The sequence below is a fragment of the Plectropomus leopardus genome, chromosome 16 (genome assembly GCF_008729295.1).
Source record: "Plectropomus leopardus isolate mb chromosome 16, YSFRI_Pleo_2.0, whole genome shotgun sequence".
NCBI lineage: Eukaryota > Metazoa > Chordata > Actinopteri > Perciformes > Serranidae > Plectropomus > Plectropomus leopardus.
Window position 1 is genome coordinate 3,578,356 of NC_056478.1, and position 18,186 is coordinate 3,596,541.

The following is an 18,186-nucleotide window of genomic DNA, read 5'->3' on the forward strand; positions in this document are numbered from 1 at the left end:
GCACGGCCATGATTAGCAGCTTACCGTCTCTTAGCAACTACATATCATCACGCCGCATTACATCGTCTTACTGTCAGAAAATAAATACATAAAAGTGGACCTAAGCAGATCGCTTCAAAGACGTACAGTGAGAACAGAAAGTACAGAACATTAATGTTTGCTTACAATCCCTCAGAAATTCAGACATTCAATCAGAAAGGCAGAAATTTCTTGTATATGTTTGCTATAGACTGTATATCTTATATATATCATATATCAGTAAACCTTGTTTCCACCAGTTTTCAGTTCAGTTCAGTACATTACACATTGAAACAATGATTTTTTCGTTCGGTTGATAAAAGTGGATGGTATCAGTAGAACCGATCCATCCCATCCCATCATTTTTTAAACACATTCACATGCATCAGTTTTAGACATTCAGCGATGGTGTGTCAAATTAAGCTTGTTTGGATGTTCAAAACATCAGCAGGTTTATTTCTATTGCAGCCACTCAGTCATTACAGCCACGCAGGCTTAGCGAGCAATAATGGGATCTCATTACGTGGGAGCGTCCACATATGAGGGATTTGTGGGAGCTGATGGTCCACGATTTCACAGAGGAACTGTTGATTCGAAACTTCTGGATGATCCGTTTAACTTTAGTTGTTATGCGATGCAGTAACAGCTCTTGTAGCGCCTGCTGCATCATGAGGGAGCCAGTTCCTACGACACACTTTGTTGTACATCATGTGACCTATAAAAGCAAAAAAAGTGTTTCAACTGCAGTTTTGTGAAATAAAGCTTTTTTGAATCGCCTGAAATATCATCTCATGTGAACTTAAAAACTTTTTTGCAATAAACGGGAGTTGTTTTTTTTTTTAAATTGATGTGTTTTCATTATCATTATTTTATATTCGCAATTTCAATTTGTGCAATTTGAGGGTTAATGGAAACCCACCCAGTGACATTAAAGTCAAAGTCAGCTTAATTGTCAATTCTGCTGTGTGTGTTAGACGTACAGGAATCGGAAATACGTTTTCCTTCATGCCCACGGTGCAAAAAAGAAGTACAAAGAGAGAGAGAAAAAAATATATATATGTATGTGTGTATATACGTAGAATTAATAAGATATAAAAATAAAAAAAGACATCAGACATAATATATATACATACATACAAACATACACTATTTATATATTCACATATGTGCATTGTGGTGATTACATGGTCATTACCATCCAGTAGAAACCCCGCCTTCAGTTAACTTCACTGTCTGTGGAAACACAAAGCAGATCGAGGGTTTAGGTTCATGTCCGTTCAGGTTTTAAGGAAACTACGCTGAAGGTGCTGCTTTATATCCGTATTCAGCCACCATGAATGGGCAGCCGTTGTGTGCTCGTGTACGGTATGCGTGAGTCCCACTGTTTGCAAAAATGCAACCCAGCGTGTTTCTGAGTAAAAGAGTGACGCTGGTGGTTTGGAGGCACGTGTGTGTGCGAGAGGACGGCCCTGGCAGACTGCAGGGTGACGGTGGAGGTGTGGGCACGGGCCTCACAGTTTGTGTGATGTGCTCTGACACACAGATGGCAGCTGACACAACACAGATAGACTCGTACTCCGTCCTCTCACACCCACTCTCACTCCTCCTCCAAAATGGATGCTCCCGCTCCATTTATGTGCTCCTATCTGTTGCCTGACTTAATAGACATTCAAATTAATGCAGAAATATATTATCACCATTCTCCTTTCCTGTTTTTTCTTTCCTCTTCTGTCCCCCTCACATTTCCTGTCTTTGCTTCTCTCCTCCTGTCGTCCTCGTCCACAGTGATCTTGCCCAGGTGTGAGTGAAGCATTTTGGATGAGATACTAGCAAATATGCAAAGAAGCAGGGAGTCACAGTCGAATGATTTCAAATGAACATCCACCATCACTATCAGCAGCTCCCTTTGTCAAAACAGCCCACCTGCGCCGCGCGAATGTGCAGCCGAATTTGCTTTAAAATGAAACTTCAGCAGACTATTTCAGCTGCTTTTCTTTTTCTTTTTTTCATCTTCTTACCGGGACTCTTTGTAGTAGTTCACGTCATGCTGTGGAGATTTCCCCCCACCTCGCTGCTAATGAACGCTCCTGGCAAATGCGAAAAATGTTAATGTAAGCAAATGATGCCTATATTTGTGTGCAAATTGTTTTGAGTGCCCTCCAGGCAGGAGCTGATTCACACAGTAGCCCTGTTTTCCTCAAGCCAAATCACAACCTCTCAGTTCATTACTTCTGACAGGAAACAGAGGGCTGTGAGGGATTGATGCACTCACATATACGTGCACTCAACTCCTTCTCTTCCTCTGCCGCTTCCAATGGCTGTATGGAAACCAAATCAAACGACTGTAGCACACGGGCGTGCATGCAAATATCCTCTTACACTGAGATCTTTTGCTTTAATTACACTCGACACCAGATGGGAGAGCTTGGGTTAACTGTAAAATAAGGCAGTCGCTGTCTTTATAGTCCCTGATTGTTTACTTACTTAATGCACAAATCTCTTCACTTACTGAGTCAAAGCTGGTATGATTCATCTCTTATAATCAACACAGGAAAGAGAAACTGTGGTTTAAATTTAATAAGGTTTCCGCAGTCATGGAAAACCTGGAAAACAACCTGTTGGCCCGTGGGTTTGGAAGGCATATTTCTTCTTTTTAATTTTTTTGCAATTTTTATGGGAAAAAAAAACATCATTTTGTAGTTGTTTTTAAGACAACATGTTTGGATGGCATGTTTTTTTTTTCTTTTTTTCTTTTTTTAATTTTCAGCGATTTGTTTTTCTTTAAAAATTGTTTGCAGTCTTTGTAGAAAATGTAAAATCATGGGCGATTTTTATTTATTTATTTTTAATTCTGAAATGCATGTTTTCTTTAAAACTTGCCAAAATTACTTCATTTATAATAGACAGAAACTGCAAAAACAGAAATAATTGTTGGGTTTTCATATTTCTGACATTCTTTAAGTACATCAGATGGGATGCAGAAATTATATATGAATAGAGTTTGAATCTTATATGTTTTTAAAAATTCCCAGACAAGGGGGGGGGGGTCCTTGAAACGTCATGGAAAAGTTTTGAAAGGCACATGTAAGGAGACTAAAAGTCTACAGACATGCTAACATCAGAGAGCTAACATGGTCACAACGATGATGTTTAGCAGATATGTTTAACGTGTTCACCATCTTACTTTGATAAAATTGGGTGATATTTATTCGGGATAGTTTGGATTCTTTCCATTGGGTTTGTATGAAGTACTTACCCACAGTCAGTGTATAACATGCAGTAGAAGTTAGTTGGCTTTCCCCCTGTTGGGAGAAACAGGCAGGAGTACTACTACGGAGGCTAAGCAATGTCCTGCTGTGAATTGAGGTCGACATAAAATGGATTTTAGCCACCAAAAAAAGAAAAAAATGGAAATCAGTTTGAAGCAGTTTCATGTTAAAAGTCTGTTTCTCCAATGCTGTTTGCTGTTTGGCATGACATGACACCAATGTTTGATTAGCTGCTTTTCCTGGTAACTTAAGATCCAGACATCTGATGCCTAAAATCCTTCACCAGAGTAAAACATACGATTAAAAACGACCAAGATCTCAAAACATACAGTAAAATTGTGTCTTAAAACTGTAACAGAAAGTCATTTTAGGACAGGACCAAATGACACAGACTGTGTCCTTCTATAAAATAACACATTTCTGGGTTTACATATTGTTGGAATTTAGGATTATTTCAGTACACAACTCAACAAATATATACCATTGCTGTAGTCTTTTTTTAACATTTAATGCAGAAAAGTTACATATTATGTGTTTAAGTCTCTTTTAAAAAAGACATAATTTTAGATGTTCCCTCTTTAGGATGGTTCTTCTGCTGCAGCTCAGCAGAGAGCTGAAAGACGAGCTGCGCTAAAAATCCATCCCTGTCCTCAAAAAACTGGAACATGTGCCTGAACGTGGGCTTCACCAGCTAAGACTGTGTCACTCTGTGATGACATCATCACAGGCGAGCTGAGAAAAATGTGGAGCATAAGCAGATATTGCCCCTCGGGCTCTCACTTTGTAACATTAACTTAGAAACGTACATCTGAGTCAGAGCATAAAAATTAATGGATGCAGTAAAGCGCCGTTATGCAGCCTTCCATTGGATTTGCTCGGTGGCATTACACGTCTAAACGCCTTGTGTGTGTGCCATCTTTTTTTTCTCTCTCTGTTTATGGAGCAGCTGCGATGGAGCAGAATCAAGATGTTATAGAAGGAAGGAATAAATATAAAAAGCATGAATCAGTAAGTGTGATATAATGTGATTCTGGAAGACAAGATAGCAGGAAACAATACAGTTAAAACAATACAGTACACCAATATACCAATATATATCTCCCTATTATTCCAATTATGACAATATTCTGGTTTGATGTGGGTCATGTAAGCAGCCCGTTTGGATATTCAGCATTAGGTTGTTTTTCAAATTTAGTATTTTCTGATTAAGACCTGTGGGATATGTTGGTATTATTCGGGTTTCAACAGCATTATTTGGGCATGTAAAGGGCCAGTTTGGAATATGTATGTCAGTTGGGTTTTTTTGCTGCAGTTTGAAACAAACAACCTGTTGTCTGTTTTTATGGTTGGCTTCTTGTCCCAGCTATTAATGTTTTGATCTAAAACCGTACATCTAAAAAGCTACAATACAACCAATGCAATGTTGTAGTAATGTTTTCAGCAGTAAGTTTTCTTTAAGTTTCCAGAATGTCCTTCTTAACATTGTCCAAAACATAAAAAAATATGTTTTTTTGTTTCACACATCACATTACATTACATTTTCATTAAAAATGTTCTGTAATCTCAGTCCTCAATAACGTGCTCTGAATGTTGCTTTTTAAATGTTCTTCCTTTGCTCTGATGTAACATTTTGGGAACATTTTAGAAGAGAACATTCAATGATCTGTCACCTCTCAGCATCACCAAAAAAAACGTTAAAAAACGTTACGTCTTAGTCAACATTTAGCCGTATACGGACATTATTCTTTGCAATGGTAAACATCCTTAAAACGTCCTTTGAAAAAAATGATTTCTTTAAAACATTTTTGCAACTCGTAGGTAATATTAGCCAATGTTGTGGGAACGTTCCCTGCTAACTGGGGTGTTGTCATGGAAACAGTGTACACATACGAATTTGTCAGCAGTTTGAGAAAGGGTGGATCTGCATGCTCAAAAGAAAAGCCAATATTTCTGGTCGGTCCAACACGTCAGTAGTAAACTGAAAAAAATCCTGTTTTGATGCAATGAAGCAAATTGACAAGTGGCTCCAGCTTTTCTACTTTTTCCATATTTTGGCTAATTAGAGTATGGAAAGCTGCATATAACAAGAGTGTGTAACATTTCAGAATTTTAGCTCGAAAACTGAATTTTTGATAGCATTTTGAATTCTGCCCTCATGTAAACTATTGCAGTCTGTGGGAAAACGGCATCTTTAAACATCAGTTTTTCACGTATGGAGCAAATCAGTCTTTGTAAAAAGAAATTATCAACTTCTCTATGCTGTCTTGATAAGTATGCAAATTCTCAGAATTTTGTCTTGTTGAGTGAATTTTGACGGCAGTTTGAAATGTGCCTTTCCATGCACAGACAGCTGATGTTCTGCCCCCTGGTGGTTGGCTCAGTCATAGTGTGAGGCCATCGATGGTTTCCCATTTGTATCTTACTGGAATAGTTTCTTGCTGTTGGTGCCAAAGGTTGCGAGTTCAAGCCTCATGTGATGCAGATTGCACATTATAATGCATAGTTTTTCATTGTCTTCCACATCGTCTGCTACTTGCCTCTAAAAATCCCTGAATGTGACCCAATGCTGCACAGTAGCTATATTTTTCTATTTTTCTCTCATTATATTGTGCCTGCTCAGCACTTTGGTGAACTAGGGTTGTTTCAAATGTGCTCAACAAACAAACTTTGAATTTAATTGAATTTAAAAAGCACCGGGAGCGTTCTTTTATGAAGCGCTGGGACTAAAACGGACTATTTTGTGCATGTAAACATTCTTAATATCTGCAGTCTTAGCATTGGATGGCTTTAAGAGCCGTACTTACAAATTGTTGACCACTGCCTGCTTATTGAAGCTGACCACATACCCTCCATCTTTTCACCATGACCTACATAAACCAGCCGTCTGTATCTATGCAATCTAACCACGGAGAACACGCCTGAGGCAACACAGCCAGTTCACTAATATGGTTACCTGCAGGGGAGTGTTGATGATGAGCCACGCTTTTCTCCACACCTCTCCGTCTCTCTCTCTCACACACAAACACCCACATATGATAAACTATAATAGATGGGCTGCCAGTCTCTGAGATACTGACACATATCCATTTCCCCTGAGATACAAACTACAGCGTATATGGAGTGAGAAACCACAATGTGGAGAAAAGGAGGAGGAAAGAAAAGGAAAAAAACACCTAGCTCAGATAACAAAACCACTAAGTCTGTATACACCTCGACGCTGACAAAAAGATCCATTAAGTGGCAGAAGAGTGCAGCTAAAACCACACTGAAATGCCGTACAAACACTTAATAATAGCTACAGTATCTCCTCAATACTACCTATTAAAATCCGTGAGATTCAAGCAGCACGTAGTGAAGAAAACCCCCCAAAAAAACCCAGGAAAAACACAAACAAAACCTGCATTCATTCAAGCTGTTTTCTACACCACACGCAACAACAGCATTGTAACCTTTAAAAACAGAGCACGTGCATTGGAACGCAATGGAAGTCAGTTTAAAAAAAAATTGCATTAATCGCCTGCAGAGAGGAGCTGATGCTCCAGATTCTTTCAGAGCAGCAACTCATGCCCTTAAGTTACAAATTCGCATTAATCCCTGCAACACCCCGGCGATCTATCTCACTAGCATGAAAACTATCTCTGTGTCTCTCTTGCATTCTCTCACTGCTGCCCACACACACCCTCAGATGCACGTGCTCACTTCCAAATGATTCGCTAAAGCTGTTGTGTGGGTTAATTTGTCTTGTTTGCAAAAGAAAATATGCACAGTTTGATCACCATGGCTTAACTAGTTGAGATTTTCTCACAAATCTGTGCTGCACTGATTTTTACCCATGTCAGTGATGTTTCTGAAGAATGCCAGTGGCAGCTGGTCAGCTGGTCAGCTGGTCAGCTGGTCAGTCGGTCAGTCAGTTGGTCAGTCAGTCGGTCGGTCAGTCAGTCAGTTGGTCAGTCGGTCGGTCAGTCAGTCCACTTTAGTGGAATTTCTAATACTCTACTACTCTAATACTAATACTCATGAAGAAATATGTGCAAACTAATGACGTTCTTATCTGCCTCTGATTTTTAGAAGTGGGGTTGTGTGAGGTGAAAATTTGAGTCAGTGTATTTCTTACAGTACATGTAAGTCAGCACTAGGTTTTGGGTATGGTTTGGGTTTTTCCAGTACCAGTGCCAAAATGATACTTTTTTTTTTTTTTTTTTTTCAAAATAAAGCACAAATGACGGTCAATGGCATGAAACAATGGCTTTTTATTATTGTAATGGCCAATTTGAATTGAATATATATTAGTTCTTAAGTAATCAGCAGTTTAAATTAAACTAAATACTACAGCTATATATATTTATACATACACACATGTATATCTGTGTATGTATGTATATATTTATATATATGTGTGTGTGTGTCTATAGATAGATAGATAGATAGATATAGATATAGGTAAGGTGGTTGGTTGCTCTAGATATTTACATGGCAGTGGATTCAGATGTGGGTTAATTCACTCTCATGTCCTTTTTTAAACCCATGTTTAAAAACAAAATCACACCACACGCAGTTTTTTCAGGATGTCTGAAAGCAGCAGAGAAGTGGTGTCACAGTAGGTTTCAGCGGGATACGTTTCCTTCAAAGCATAGAAAAGTACAGATGAACCAAAGAAGATTTGCAAAAAATTGTGTCTTATGCACACACCTATATAATCTTGTAATGAGTCTTGTCAGGGCTCGCTATACCAGCCTCCAAATACCAGTAAAGCTGTGTTTTATGTGTGAATACGCCATTTAGATAAAGTGAAATCCACTCCCACCTTTACATTTAGCACCTGCTATTTATACTCCCTCCATACTGTGGGTTGCAGACTGGCATATTAAGGTTGTAATTCTCCGTGTGCACGATGCAGAGCATGCAAGCAGGTGCGGAGGGATTGCAAATCCGTCTGCTGTCAACGTAAACAAACACGGCAGGTGTGACTGTACATTTCCACGGCAGCCGTCCCACTTCACCTGTTATTCTCAAGCGTGATGCTTCTTATCCCGTCAGGTCAGCGGTGAACGAAAGGCCAGAGAAACTGGTACTCTCTTTCACCAACACAGTCGCACTGCGTGGGTCACTTTTACACCTGGCTCACATCGAATTATAGCTCTGATTGGCTGACGTGTCAGTCGCAGCACATCCTGCGAGAATTAGCATGTTTTTCTTTATCCAGATTACAGTACACGCTCAGAGGCAAACCAAGTTGAATGTCTGGCCTCTTTCTTTCATTCATAATCTCTGTCTACCCTTCGTATCTGTCGCTCTTTCCGCCTCTCTCCCCACATAAAAGAACACAATCCTGCATTGTTTGTTCTGTTGTAACCCCGCAGCCGCATTTTTTCGAGATGATTGTCCCTGCGTGATGAAACAAGCCCTGTCAGAAGCTACAGCCGATTACATGGCTTCATGCAGTGATCAGTCTTTGTGTATAAACACTTCAGAAAAAAAAGCAATCGATGCAGTGCAACATGTTGATGGATAAACTCCAGCAGTGTCTTAGTGACGGAGAAAAAAGCTCCGTCTGCCTTTTCTGTCTGACGGAGAACTTCAGAGTTTCGAGGAGAGATATCGCGTTTGTATTTTAAATGAGCACTGTGAGTTTTTTATGCCTCCGCGCCGGCAACAGCTGAGGCCAGAGGCTTTGTGTTTTTGGGTTGTCTAGACGTACATCCGGCCATTCTTGTGAACGTGATATCTCAAGAAGGCCATAAAGATTTTTTTTCAGATTTAGCACAATTGTTCAGTTTGACCCAAGGATAAATTAGTTGAATTTTGGTGGTCCGAGGTCAACGTCTGTCTCATTCTTGTTATCTTGAGAATTTTTTTTAAAAATTTGATACAAACATTCCCTTTGACTTGAGAGAGTCTCCTCAAATTTGGCATAAACATCCACTTGGACTCAAGCATGAAATGATTTGAATCTGGGGGTCAAAGGTCAAAGGTGAAGGTCATGGTGATCTCATAAAACATGTTTTTGGGCCAAAACTCAATAATTTGTACGCTTAGATTTCACACAAATGTCTAACTGATAATAATAATGATGTTCTGACATTTAACATCCCAGAAGTCAAAGATCCGTGAAATCATAATGTTCTGCAAAAACAGTTTGGAACAAAAAGGGAGATTTTTTGTCAGATACTAAATTGATGACACTAATCTTTAGGTGCCTACCAGGAAACTGATTGCATAGCTCTTATGTCAAAAAATATCTATCTAAATATCTATCTATCTCTCTCTCTATAAATATATATATTTATATTTCTATGTATATAAAGTATATAAATATCTGTTTAAAAAATGACCAATAAATTGACCGTGGACCTTGTGTGTGTGTGAAGCATCCATGTTTTGACCTGTGTGCGGAGGCATACTACCGCAGGGTGTTATTTCTAGTCCCTTCTCTCCTGCCTTTCCCTCCTCTGCTCTGGAGATATAATCACACACACACACACACACACACACACACACACACACTCTGGGAATCTTTTAGCGTCAGTCCTAATGTCACGCTTCATATTAAGGCTTGATGGTGAATCACACGTGTAATGAATTCAATCAGATTCGTGACCTCTGAGAACGTCTGAGTCAGTTTCTTTTGACCTGCACATGTTCTTCTTCGGTTGAACTCCCGACCCTTTTTTACGGCGTGACAGCTGTGTCATGTTTACATTAACTGCCCTTAAAACTTTATTTTCTTTATCTGCTTTTTACCAGAGGTGGTCTCAGCTGTATGAATGAATTAATCAGAATTTGATCATTTGATCGAACTACGCAGCTCGTTCTCATCTGAAGTCGTCATATATCGCCGCCTTCAGTGTAACATTCCAACGACAAACCCCATCTGTTGCCTGTGCTTTATACGCAGCCAGACACAACCGTTCGCATTGTTATTACACGCCGGCAGACAGCTGGACATCACCTGCAGCAAATGCATGGTACGCTGACAGGCGGCGTGAATTAGGAATGCGTACAAATCATAGACTGTCTATATAGATGGATGAAGAGCTCCCACTTTCCCCTGCCGTGTGAGGCTTAAATATCCTGGATACGGGTGCTGCCATCTTGCGCTGCTGAAGTCATCTGGAGCCAGAGTCTGTTCAGGAGCTATATCAACGGTGGGGGATTTCCTGCCAAAACACTTGTCCGACCAATCGCGAGCAGCTCCATTGAATGCGAGCACATGAATTAGCTGTCGCAGCTGACAATCATGGTGGAAAATCCCCTTTTTGTATAATTCAATAACTCATTAAAACCAAATTTATCTTAAAAACAAAGACTTGAACAAATATCAGAGTGATGAGAACTACCTTCAGTGACAGAAACCATCTTTCAGAAAAATTTATTTGGCGCCTACTTTGAGCTTTTAATTTGACGTTTGTCCCATTCGGTAAAATGGAGGGGCGGGCTTTATGACCTATACTGTAGCCAGACACCGGGGGGCGATCAAGATTCAAATCTACAATTTGGGGGAACTGTCAAGTTGTCCGTCTTTATACACAGTCTATGGTACGGACAGAGCCTGTGTTGTCCGTGTGATACGCTGCTGGACGGCGTCAGGTTGAGACGCTGCTGGTAATGATGTAATATAAGGAGCATGAAGGCCCCTATAGGGCACGCAGGAGGGGCGCTGGATGAATCCAACAAACCCCGGACTTTCATGCATTTGTTGACCTCCCGCCGCAGCCACATGCAGAGTAATCCCATTGTTGACATCATGGTAGCGTTAAAGTAACTTGTGACTAAAGCTGCTGTGGAGTAAAAAACGCAATCTTTTCCTCTAACGTAGATGGATGTATGGATGGAAGGAGAGAGATAGAGATAGTAAATTCCCGCAGTCAGCTGCTCACATTCACTTAAACAATAAAATCACAATAAAAACATAATACATAGAATAAGAAAAAAAGTGTAGAAGAGTATACGTGGGAAGTGGTATGTAAAGAAAAGACTCAGATCTGTTGTTGCATCACCTGATTGAATGCATTTTTACATTTTAAAGCTGCAATAGTGAATTTTATTTTAACACTCCATGGCTGCAGGAAGAAACTGTCAACGAATCGCTGACATATTATCACCTTGTGAAGTTGTTGTGGTGGTGTTAGTTTTCTATTTACACATTCAGACACAGAGCAAAATTAGCAATTATTTGGAGTTGTGTTTCTGGCAACCTAAAGTTCAGTGTTCACTGTAGTTTAAAATCTCTTTTTTGGGACCTACAGGGAAATATCTGCTGCTTTTTGTGTCAACAAGTGATGATAGCAGTGACAGTGAAACAAAACAGTGATGGGCCATGAAAACAAAAAAAGAGGTAAACAGCTGGAGCTGAGGGGGCCTGCAGAGACAGGTGATAATTCTCTGTGGATTCATCACTTCACAACTACTTTTACATTACTGACCGTGTTCGCTGGTGAGATGGGTATGTTTTTAACTAAAACAGCCACAAATCTTCAATCTATTCCATGTGTAACTGTCACCCCAAAAATACACATGAACTCTTCAGAAAACACCATAGCGTGGCTGCTTTCCCCCTAATGGGTCCACGAGTCTGTTTCTAAACACTATTATGTTAATCATGTTGTCATATTGCTTATTACTGATGCAGTATGAGTTGGATTTGGTGCTGTGTTTTTAATTTGCCAGAACAGGTCATAATGACAAACCCTGGTTCAGCTTGTTTGCATAAAATCAAACAGGTTTAAGCTCGTACACCGGGAGGCAAAACCAGAAATCCACCCAAATTTATTTTTAAGTTTGTTTCTTAGTTATTCACAAATAGACACAGTTATTATGAAAAGTTAAAGAGCCAAGTTTGAGTAACATGAAAATAGCCAGAAAAACAAGAAGATATTATACTCAGAGTTTCTAGTTAACTTAAACAATAACTTTTTTTCTGTCTCATCTCTTCTCGTCATGACCAGCTGTTTGCAGCAGTCCTGTCGGCCTCTCTCAGCGGCGTCTGACCCTTAAATTTATGAACCTCCCTCGATGTGGTCCGAGGAGTAATTACATCTGCCGGAGAATGAGACACGTGTTCGTCCTTCTATCTCAGCAGGGCTCGTTTACTCAACCTGATGCTGCTGCTGTGCGTGTGTGTGTGTGTGTGTGTGTGTGTGTGTGTGTGTGTGTGTGTGTCCCTGTTTAAACACTGCTAATTGGCACTCTTGAGTGTTGCGAGTCCACCTCTCCCAGAGTCTCTCCTGTGTCACCACTCTCTCAGACTGCCAGTCGATTCAGACCCGTCCCCTCAGCAGGTGTTGCCAAGAACGCTATCAGACCCCCAAAGAGAAAATTCCCGAAGGCTGATTCCCTCGTCTCCTCTCGCACTTTATCTAACGGCGTTCTCACAGGACGGTGGATGCAAACAGAGCTTCCGGGTGTCTTTTAAATTCAGCTTTAAATGCCACAGGAAGTTGCAACAGTTAAACCATCTTGAAAAATAACTTTGCAGAAAAGAAAGTAGACACCTTTGTGTTCGCTAAAATCAGGCAAAACGCCCAAATGAAGGCCATCGACCCCAGTTAAAAAACTTTTTATTAAGAATCCCTTTAAGTGACAGTGTGCGAGTCTACTTTTTGAGCAGTAAAGCATTCCTCAAGTGTTTGAAGTGTACGGTTTGTTGTCCTGGGGGACAGTAGCTAGACTTTTTCATGTAAAGGTGTTTTTCTTCTGTAACAAAGAGACAACCTTGATTAAGAAAGCCCACTTTGGTCTGAACAGTTGCGTGTTTTAATCACAGATCCTGGATCCGTTCGCGGCTCTTTAATGAGGCCTTCTCCAGCTGGAAGGCTGTCGGCGCGGCTGCTTTGATCAGTGGCCCGTGGACACCGGATTACACTGCTAACACACTACGCTAATGGTGCCACGGGGCAAAAACACACACAAACACATGCAGCACGCACACCAAACACGAATGCAAATTTTCGGAAATATACACATAAACGCACACTCAACCTCTGACAAGGGCACAGTCGCATAAGCCGGCGTCTTATTCTCATGCACCCCATTGTGTCAGGCCCTTTCATCTGTTTGTGCCGGTTTGGGTCGGCTGAGTTTTTCGGCTCGGCGTTGAAGTCTCTGCCAAAGAGGGCTCAGTGAGAAAGGTCCAGAGCTCAGCGCTGACACACAGCCCAACTCTAGAGACTAATGGCTTGTAGCTCCCAACATATGTTGCTTTGTGTAATTGCTTTAATTGCTGTCATTGTACGTAATGGTTGGTCTTTTTCATCTTCCCTGGTGGTGTAGGCATTCTGCTAATTATATCTGTCAGCCCTGCAGCCAAAACGAGCTTTTCACAGCAAATTCAGAGCAGTGGGAACTTTAAAAAATCCGAGTCTTTCTGTGTACTGTTGGTGTTTGTGTGGGAGTGTTAGTTTATGAATCATTAGAGTTGAGGTAATTTAGAGACTCCCCGTCGCAGATCTGTTTAATGGAAGTGGGGTGAAGTTTGAACCTTGACCCAATGTGTCTCTCCGTTTTTTTTTTATTCAAATTTATCCAAGGTTGAAATTAGTATCATGGTGTACGAAAAACTCAAAACATTTAAACAAAAAACTAAATCCTGTTTCTTTTTTTCACTCCAGGTACGACACCATCACCAACCAGTGGGAGACGGTTTCTCCTCTTCCCAAGCCGGTCCATTCTGCCGCGGCCACGGTGTGCGGAGGGAAGGTGTACGTGTTCGGAGGCGTGAACGAGGCCGGGCGCTCGGCAGGTGTCCTCCAGTCCTACGTACCGCAGAGCAACACCTGGAGCTTCATTGAATCACCCATGATAGGTACGATACATGACACCACCCCCAGTCTTTGGGCCTGTTTGGGGCCCTGACACACCAAACTGACGGTGGGCTGCTGATCAGTGTTCGTGTGTGAAGTGAGTGTGAGTGTCTGTTGCTGTGTGTCCTGCGCCGTTTCCACTAGTGGGCCCTTGACGGCTTTTTGGGACACCAGAGCCCATCAGTGAAAGAAGTCCCTCTTATTGGCAGTTCAGTGCAAACAAACAACTAAAGTGAAGAGCGTGTAGGATAGATATTTGGGAAAATCATGTTATTAGCAGTTGAGCTCTTTAGCAGAAATGGTTGGTAATTGTTGGTGCTATTGTTCAGTAGCGTACGGTCAATTTCCTTTATTCTTTTAACATCCGGTTATGTCATAAGTGTGCTACCTGACTAACTAGAAATTTAATCCATCTTGTTTCGCTTCATGATTCCTTTTTTAATGACATTTACAGACGGCTGCTGTCTGCTGGTATGGAGAGTACATGCCAGTTGTCCATTGGTTGTAGTCTTTGCAGTGTGTTTGGGTGCAACTTTTGGGCTGTGACACAGACAACGTGAGGCAATGCAATAGTTTTTTTCCACTTGTTTTTTGATTTCGGTTCAGTGTTTCTGGGCCTTCACATGACGGCGCCAGTGAAGAACGCCAGACCTGGAAGCCCATTTTACATAGTGGCCAAAATGTGTAATTACAACTTCTAAATTGGCGATGCCATGGGGGCTAAAACACTTTACTCTATAGACACAGGGAAAGGCTTGTCAGTAAATCAATGAATGCATCATTTTATAACATCACAACTTACTAACACGATTTGATCCACACAGTTTGATAACATTTTGAAAGTCTAGAGGAGCTGCAGGAGGAAGTCGTTTTATCCCCATTCAAGTTAGCCGAGGGATAAACCAGAAATAAATGGCTCAGCCAGCGAAGTCTGTAGTGCTCCTGAGCTATGAGCCCAATGATGCAGCAGGTCCGGAAAATATTTCACCGGTGAAGTGTCATCTCTTTAGGCTCAATGTTCAAATTATTCCAATATTGATACTAGTGTCAGAAATACCTCTGATGCTGCCTAAAATGCTGGTATTGATGAGTATGCAAGTCTATTTACCAAATCTGATACCATATTATTAATTAATACATTTTAAGTAGTTTCACACCTGGATAAAAATTCAGTTTTCACGAAAATGTAATTTTTCTTTTCCACTTTTTCAAAACAGCAGCCTACACAGCAGGTTGTGCTTCAATTGTTGCTGCATTTTTTATTTTTTAAGATTATTTTTTGGCATTTTTGTCTTTATTAGATCGGACAGGAGATTGCTAGCATGAAAGGGGGAGAGAGAGGGAATGACATGCAGCAAAGGGCCCAAGCTGGAATCGAACCTGCGGCCGCTGCAGCAAGGACACCACCCTCTTATATGGGGTGCCTGCTTTATCCACTGAGCCACCCGACGCCCCGCATCTTACATTTTTTAAAGGAATTATTTATTCCTGAGATTTTAGGAACAACACTTTGGAGCAACTCTTTGTCCAGCTTGAGACGAAATGGGTTCAACGCTGTGTTTTTCTGTAACTTGCTTGTGTGGGACACATCAGGACAAATGCGTCTGAGACCATCTTTGCAAATAGTTTAGTGATCGAATCACAATGTGTCTTTGTGGTCGTTTGCACTTTTTATTTAGTGCTGTCCGCTTGTGAACAGTTCACCCACGCTGCATGTTAATATCAGGTAAAAACAGGCTTTCAGTCGTCAGCAGGCTTCACACAGAAGCTTCCACACAGCGTGGAGTTGTTTTGCCCTCGGGGGACGTGTTGCCATTGTTACCATTACTTTTTGTGTGATGACAGATCTGTTGTTTTCCCTTTTAAACCAGCGCGTACCAGGTTGTGATATGATATTCCCAAATGTGTGGTTTCTCTTTCCTCATTATGCTTTTGCATTTCCCATTTGAAAGAGAATTACCCCCTCGCCAGCTTAAAAAACATGAATATTAATGTTGGCTTTTTATTAGCGGTGTAACACCAAAACTGGAAAAGGCACATATTGCAGCATTACTGTACCCATTTATATGCATGCATTCCTTTAATCCTTGGTCATTGACATCCTGCTATCTCGTTAGAGAGCCTTTGGGCCTCCATTATGGTTGCCCGGTTGCCTAGCAACAGTGTTCTCACAACTCTACCCACTTGAATACCTTCCATATCATGTGCTTGACTTCTCCTGTCGAAAACCAACTCCCGAGTGCCATTTGAAGGCAACATATTGTCAAACAGTAGATGACTTTATGAGGCTGAATCTTTTTCGGGAGCTTCGTGTTCCTGTTACACTTCATCCATTAAGAATCCTCTTCAGTGCAAACGTGGACATCCTGTGTCGGTCATTTTTATATATTAGTCGTTTTCTGAATCTTACTTTTGCTCCGGTTTTTCAAATCAACATTGGATAAGATCAATTTGATCCAGATACAATTTTTTCAAGGTTACCCAATTCGAATAACTAATGCTCTAAACGGATCTACAACCAAACAGTTATTACCATTATCACCATACTGGTTTACCTGTGGATTATTTGGCACCCAGGAAATAAAAACCTCCAGAACAACTGGATCTTAAATTTTGAGACAACACATATTAGCAGGTGCCAAGTGGGTGACTCTTCTCCAATATGCCAAACAGTATTAAAAAAAAAACACTAAATTTGAACTTAAAACCAGTTTTTTCAGTGTTTTTACGGAAGATGAAGAGACCTCAGAGATGTTTCAGCTAGTTGCAATCTGCAATCCTCATAGCTAGACGCCACTGAATTACCCTAAATCTTACACACTGTTCCTTTAAACTAAAAGTTAGTTATCAGGATTATTGTAGATTAATGCAGATAATTAAAAACAGCAAAAACTTTGCAAACAATAAACGTTCAAGGAATTCTAACCGGGAGTTTAGATTTACTTCCTCAGCATTAGATGCTGCTAAATCCTTCACAATGCTGCTTTAAAGACATACCTAAAATTTTAAAATGTGTATGGAGGGAAACCTCAAAATGTGATTTTTGTCTTTAATATTAAAGTGTGTCTTAGTGAACATTTTGACCCACAGCCACTGCAACAGAAAATTTGGTGGTCATTGTATGACCTTTTCCACTACTGTTGTTTTCTCCTCATGATTATGACCATTCTCCTCAGGATTTTCCATTATTCCCACGTTATTGCTCCATTATTATGATGAGAAGACCATACTTGAAGTGATAGGTGGGCCCGACCACAGCTTCTGACGTGTTATTGGCCAAAATCTGTAGTTATTCACCGCACAAACCTGCAGCCACATTCCAGTCAGAGCCACCAGGGACCTGTGAAGGACACGGCACCAGAAAAAAACACTTTAACCAAGCTGCCATAACTCCAAGGTAGCAGGAAAAAACACAGTGTACAACTCTGTGTGATTCAAAACACTGACAGCTGTGTTCCCAGAGCAAAGATGTTATCCACAGGCAGTTTTTTTCCCTTCCACAAAAATATATCCTTGAAAAGTACCGCAGAGGGATGATTGCCATTGATTTGAACTTACCTGTGAATTTCTTGGCTTTTTAAATTTGGATCTGGACAACATTATCACACACATGAAAAGCTATGTGAAGTTCAAATCCAACCCACAGAATTCCTTGCGTTTGAGCAATAGTTAGGTATTTTGCTGTTTTTGGAAGAATTTTCTCTCTTGTGAAGAGGTGAGATTTTCATTTCCCCAAAAAAAAAAAAACACCGTAGGACAAGCAGCTTATTGTGACCCAACTTTAATGTGGCTCCAGTGGTTGTAATAATTATGGCAGGAGCAAAGAAGGAAGGTGAGGAAGTATAAAGAGGAAGAAAGTCAATATAGGAAGATAGGCGATGTTCATGGATGGGTCAAACAAACACAGGACTTTAACCCAGGAAACCACTGTTTGTGTCCCGTGTAAAAAAAAAAAAAAAAAATCCATGTCGACTTATTCGAACTAACTGTAACATAATAATAATAATTTTATTCATATAGCACCTTTAAAAACAGAGTTTACAAAGTGCTTTGATAGACAAAGCAAAGCATTAAGTGTAATACCACAACAGAAAGCCTAA

At 40.5% G+C, this 18,186-nt stretch overlaps 1 protein-coding gene across 3 annotated transcripts in view; it reads left to right on the top strand.

Annotated features, from left to right (window-relative positions):
• LOC121955786 (kelch-like protein 29) overlaps positions 1 to 18,186 on the top strand; it is a 378,430-nt gene that overhangs the window by 320,529 nt on the left and 39,715 nt on the right. For all 3 annotated transcript variants that reach the window (XM_042503866.1, XM_042503868.1, XM_042503869.1), the window contains one exon: positions 13,895 to 14,088. In XM_042503866.1, coding sequence (XP_042359800.1) covers positions 13,895 to 14,088 — 194 coding nt within the window. The remainder of the gene's footprint in view (positions 1 to 13,894; positions 14,089 to 18,186) is intronic.